At 49.0% G+C, this 6336-nt stretch overlaps 1 protein-coding gene across 1 annotated transcript in view; it reads right to left on the bottom strand.

The window, feature by feature from the left end:
• Nucleotides 1-5305, bottom strand: part of LOC112074612 (plasma membrane calcium-transporting ATPase 2-like) — a 74314-nt gene extending 69009 nt beyond the window's left edge. Inside the window, exons 1-2 of the mRNA XM_024141754.1 lie at nt 5257-5305; nt 4694-4888 (exon numbers count right to left, since the gene is read on the bottom strand). Coding sequence (XP_023997522.1) covers nt 4694-4888; nt 5257-5305 — 244 coding nt within the window. The remainder of the gene's footprint in view (nt 1-4693; nt 4889-5256) is intronic.
• Nucleotides 5306-6336: the final 1031 nt, after the last annotated feature.

Here is a 6336-nt window from a genome sequence, read left to right as displayed (position 1 = left end):
TTTCGGCCTTTCTAGGGAGTTTTTCCTAGCCACCGTGCTTCTACATCCTGCATTGCATTGCTGTTTGGGGTTTTTTCAGAAACGACCCCCCCCAGATTCTCACCATCCCTCGCCGCCTCAGAAACTATTCTCCCCCCTCACATCTCACCTCCCTCCCCCTCCCAAAACTATTCTCTCCCCCCTCAGATCTCAACCTCCCTCCCCCTCAGAAAAGAAACTATTCTCCCCCCTCAGATCTCACCTCCTTCCCCCTCGAAACTATCTCCCCCCCTCAGATCTCCCCCCGCCTCCCACGCAGAAACTATTCCCCCCCCCTCAGATCTCACCTCCCTCCCCCTCAGAAACTATTCTTCCCCCCCCAGATCTCACCTCCCTCCCCCTCAAGAAGCCATTCTCCGCCCCCCTACAATCTCACCTCCCTCCCCCTCAGAAACGTCATTCTCCCACCATCAGATTCTCACCCCCTGCTCCCACCTCAGAGAACTACCCCTCCCCCCTTCAGATCTCACCCCCTCCCGCAACTGTCTCCCCTCAGAACATCCGCTCCGACTTCCCCCCCCTCAACTTCACTCCTCCCTCTCGAAACATCCCCCCCCTCAAATCTCACCTCCCTCCCCCTCAAAATCTATTTCCCCCATAAGATCTCACCTCCCTCCCCCTCCAGGAAACGATTCCCCCCCCCAGATCTCACCTCCTCCCCCTCAGAAACTACCCCCCCCCTCAGATTCTCTCACCTCCCTCCCCTAGGGGACAGAAAACATATTCCCCCCCCTCAGATCTCACCTCCTCCCCTCAGAACATTATCTCCCCCCTTCAGATCGCACCTCCCTCCCCTCTAGAAACTATCTCCCCCCCTCAGAAATCTCACCTTTCCCTCCCCTCAGAAACTACTTCCCCCCCCTCAATCTCACCTCCCCTCACCCCTCAGAAGCCATTCTCCCCTCCCCTCAGAATCTCACCTTCCCTCCCCCTCAAAACTATTCCCCCCCCAATCGTACACCTCCCTCCCCCTCAGGAAAGAACTACCCCCCCTCAGATCTCACCTCCCTCCCCTCCTCAGAGAACTTACCCCCCGCCCTCAGATCTCACCTCCTCGCCAGAACTTCCCCCTAGATAACTCATTCCCCCCCTAGAATATCCCCTCAATCTCACCTCCCCCCCCCTCAGAAAACATTGCCCCCCCTATCAAGATCTCACCTCCCTCCCCCTCAGAAACTATTCTCCCCCCCTAGATCTCATACCTCCCTCCCCCTCAGAAACTACCCCCCCCCTCAGGATCTCACCTCCTCCCCTCAGAAACTATTCTTCCGCCCCCTCAGATCTCACCTCCTCCGCCCAAATCAACCCCCTAATCTCATCCTCCCCTACTACTCCCCCCAGAATCTCACACTCCCTCCCCCTCAACACATTTTCCCCCCCCCCAGATCTCACCTCCCTCTCCCCTCAGAAAACCCTTCCCCCCCTCAGATCTCACTCCCTCCCCTCAGAAAAATATCCCCCCCTACCCTCAGATCCACCTCCCTCCCTCAAAAACTATTTCCCCCCCTCAGATCTCACCTCCCTCCCCCCTCAGAAAACATTCCCCCCTATCAATGCTCACCTTGCCCTCCCCCTCAGAAACTATTCCCCCCCCTTCAGATCTCACCTCCCTCCCCCTCAGAAAACTACCCCCCCTCAGATCTCACCTCCTCCCCTCAGAAAACTATTCTCCCCCCCTAGATTCTCACCTTGCCTCCCCCTCAAACACCCGACTCCCCCCTCAATCTCACCTCCCTCTCCCCCTCAGAAAACTCACCCCCCCTCAGATCTCACCTCCCTGCCCCTCAGAACACCCCCCCCGTACCCTCCCCTCAAAAATATCCCCCCCCCTCAGATCTCACCTCCCTCCCCTCAGAAAATCCTCCCTAGACCCCCGCTTCCCCGCAGACTATTCCCCTCAGAGATCTAACCTCCCTCCCCCTTCGAAAACTGATCTTCCCCCCTTCAGATCTCACCTCCCTCCCCTCGAAACTATTCCCCCCTATCCCAATGCTCCACCCGCCTCCCACCGAAAACACCCCCCCCCTCAGATCTCACCTCCCTCCCCTCAGAAACTACCCCCCCCTCAGAATCTCCTCTCCCCTGGAAATCCCCCGGATCTCACCTCTCATTCTAAAAAGCTCACAATGCACAGTCACTCCTGTTAACAAGACTTAAGGGATCATGTTGAGCTAGTATGATAACACGGTAGTGACGAGCTCGTACACAATTAGTGTTTTTCCATTACAGCGCCAGTGTTTCACCGGTAGCCCATTTCCTGGCCGTTCTGCCTCCCCAGGTGACAAAAAAACGAGTGCTTCCCTGCCACATTTCTTCAGTCTCCTGAGGTTGAAGAGGCGCTGTTGCGCCTTCCTCACCACGCGGTCTGTGTGCGTGGACCAATTCAGTTTGTCCTTGATGTCTACTCTGAGAAACTTAAAACTTTCCACCTTCTCCACTGTTGTCCCGTCGATGTTGAAAGGGGAGGTGCTCCCTCTGCTGTTTCCTGAAGTCCACAATCATCTCCTTTTTTTTGTTTACGAGTAAGAGGTTGTTTTCCTGACACCACACTCCGAGTGCCCTCGACTCCTCCCTATTGGCTGTCTCATCGTTGTTGGTAATCAAGCCTACTACTGTTGTGTTATCTGCAAACTTGATGATTGAGTTGAAGGTGTGCATGTCCATGCAGTCATGGGTGAACAGGGAGTACAGGAGGGGGCTGGGCACGCACCCTTGTGGGGCCCCAGTGTTGAGGATCAGCGAAGTGGAGGTGTTGTTTCCTACCTTCACCACCTGGGGGCGGCCCGTCAGGAAGTCCAGGACCCAATTGCACAGGGCGGGGTTGAGATCCAGGGCCTCAAGCTTAATGATGAGTTTGGAGGGTACTATGGTGTTAAATGCTGAGCTGTAGTCGATGAACAGCATTCTCACATAGGTATTCCTCTTGTCCAGATGGGTTAGGGCAGTGTGCAGTGTGATGGCGATTGCATCGTCTGTGGACCTATTGGGGCGGTACGCAAATTGAAGTGGGTCTAGGATGACATAGGGAGGTGGAGGTGATATAATCCTTGACTAATCTCTGAAAGCACTTTATGATGACAGAAGTGAGTTTTACTGAGCGATAGTCCTTTAGTTCTGTTTCCACCTCCAAAGCCCGGCTCCAGAGTCTCACTGGGCCCGTGGCCTCAGTGGACCTGCTCTCCCTTAGGGCCAAAGCCAGGACACGTATTTTTTCAGCTTGCATTTATATAACAATGTCTAACTGTGAACATGGGATAACACCTAACACAGTTAACACCTTTCTCACAAAGCAACAGTCTTGATGATGCAGAAGTTGTTGATTCTGCTCTTCACAAGTCCTCAGTGTCAGCCCTAGTTATGGAAACACAGTTCCCGAAATATAACACTAGAGCTTACATCAACATTGCGACCAGCTCCGGCCCGCCAATTAGGCAGGATTAAGTCAAATTCACATAAATAGCCTATATGCCACTTGGTAAAAGAAATGTTCTTTTGTTTTTGGATAGAATTATATGAGGTGTTATGTGTTGTTGAAGGTGCGTCAGTTTAGGCTCAGAAAATGCTGGGAAAAGCAGATGACTTCATCTTCATCTTCATCATCATTCATACATCTTCATAAGATAGTGCCGATGTACACAGATGCCTTGTTCCAGTCTCCTACGCAACTTTGCAGTATTTTTTTTTACTGTTATTAGCCCGGAATGTTCTTTACATTATTACATACAGCCGGAAAATAACTTTTGGATATCAGAAAGGGGGTAACTGCATTTTGACCAGGAACTTTCCTGAATTGTATCCTATGTTCGTATCTTTTAAGGCGATTGAACTCATCCCAGAGGCTGCTCCAATACACCGGTGGCGGAAAAGAGGTATTCGGAGTGGACTTCTAGTCCGAAGCAGGAGGCGTGCACACCATCCACCGCTTCCAAGTATATTACTCGCTAATGTTCAGTCGCTGGACAATGAAGTAGATGAGCTCAGGGCGAGGATCTCCTTCCAGATAGATATCAGGGACTGTAACATACTCTGTTTCACGGAATCATGGCTCTCTCTGGATATACTGTCCCCGTCCATACAGCAAGCTGGGAACGAGAGACTGAAACATAGCTTCCATCTCAAGGCCATCAGGCTGTTAAACAGCCATCACTAACACAGAGAGGCTGCTGTCTACGTACAGACTTGAAATCAATGGCACTTTAATAAATGGATCACTAGTCACTAATAATGCCACATTAATAATGATTACATATCTTGCATTACTCATCTCATATGTATATACTGTATTTTATACCATCTATTGCATCTTGCCTATGTCGCTCAGTCATCGCTCATCCATATATTTATATTTATATATTCTTATTCCATTCATTTACTTAGATGTGTGTGTATTAGGTAGTTGTGAAATTGTTAGATTCCAGAAGGACAAGCATTTCGCTACACTCGCAATAACATCTGCTAACCATGTCACCAATAAAACTTGATTTGATTTGAAACACAAAGTCTGGGCCTTTATGGTAAAACACCAGATTAAGTCCTTAGTTGAAATTCACCAAATATGACCTTTAGATTTAACACAATAGGACTGTACGTGTATGTGTGCGTACGTGTATCTCCACCGTGTGCGTACGTATATCTCCACCGTGTCAGTACTCACATTCTCCGCTGTCCCCTCCCGGAGGCTGATAGAAGGACAGTCCCAGAGAGATCAAAGCAGCCACCTCCAGGATGATCAGAGTCACGTCCTGCAGGGCCTCCCATACTAACTGGAGAAAGGTCTTTGGCTTCTTCGGAGGTATAAGGTTTTCACCATACACTTCTTTCCTCTTATCTAGGTCATCTCCTGTTAAGCCTGTTTGGAGAGAAAGACATGGCAGTGAGAAAGAATCCTGATTGGTCGTTTAGTTTGGTGTTTTAAAAGAGGAAATGAGGGAAAGAACACCTGATTAAACCTGTTCTGTTTTCAAACCTCTCTCTCTCTCTCTCTCGGTCTTGCTCTCTCTCTCTCTCTCCCGTCTGTCTCTCTCTCTCCCGTCTCTCTCTCTCTCTCTCTCCCGTCTCTCTCTCTCTCTCTCTCTCCCTCACCCGTCTCTCTCTCTAGTGTGATTTGATTAAAACACAAAGGTCTGGCCTTTATGGTTAAAACACCAATTAAGTCCTTAGTTGAAATCTCACCAAATATGACCTGTTAGATTTAACACAAACTCGTATTGTGCGTACGGTATTCCACCGTGTCGTACGTATATCCTCCACCGGTCAAGTACCACATTCCCGCGCTCCCCCCCCTGGAGCTGATAGAAGGACTACCCAAGATGAATCAAAGAACACCACCTTCAGATGATTCAGAGTCACGTCCGCTAGGGGTCCTCCCATACAACTGAGAAAGTCTTTGTTTTCGAGTATAAGGTTTTCACCATACACTTCTTTCTCTTGATCTATCATCTCCTGTTAGCGTGGAGAGAAAGACAGCAGTGAGAAAGAATCCTGATTGGTCGTTTAGTGTGTTAAAAAGAAATGAGGGAATAGAACACCGATTAAACCTGTTCTGTGTTTCAAACCTTCTCTCCTCCTCTGCTCGGTCTTGCTCTCTCTCTCTCTCTCCCTCTGTCTCCCTCTCTCTTCCCGTCTCTCTCTCTCTCTCTTCCGTGCTCCTCTCTCTCCCTCCTCCCCCACCTCGTCTCTCTCTCCTCTGTCTCTGTCTCTCCTCCCTCACCCGTGTCTCTCTCTCCTCTCTCTCTCTCTCTCTCTCTCTCTCTCTCCCACCCCTCCCTCCCTACGTCTCCCTCCTCCTCATCTCCGTCTCCTCACCGCTCGTCTCTTCTCTTCTCTTCTCTCACTCTCGTCGCTTAAACCGTCTCTCTACTCTACTCTGAACAGATCTTTCACCTCTAATAATCATCTACTAACATTTATCACTAGTATCATTATACCTCTATATATTACGTTACCATTATCACTAGTATCATTTTATACCTCTAATATCTCTACTACTACACTAGTGTTATCTTAATCCTACCACCGCACTTGAGTGAGTTCATAATTCTAATATGCTCTATACCACCATTTACCAACTATAGCTATTTATACCTCTAATATCTCTACCTACTATAACTTATAAATAACGTTCAAGCTGCACACTACATCAGTACTTACCACCACAACTCACCCCCATCATTAAACTACTATTGTTACCATCACAACCTTACTAAACATACCACTACGATGGGGATACCAACAACATAATAGAATGATATTGATTATAATGAGAATAATAATGAATAATGAATAATAGCAATAGTA

The sequence above is a fragment of the Salvelinus sp. IW2-2015 genome, unplaced genomic scaffold, assembly GCF_002910315.2.
Source record: "Salvelinus sp. IW2-2015 unplaced genomic scaffold, ASM291031v2 Un_scaffold2716, whole genome shotgun sequence".
Taxonomy (NCBI): Eukaryota; Metazoa; Chordata; class Actinopteri; order Salmoniformes; family Salmonidae; genus Salvelinus; species Salvelinus sp. IW2-2015.
The sequence above is the reverse complement of the archived record's forward strand: the minus strand, read 5'-3'. Positions and strand labels throughout refer to the sequence as shown.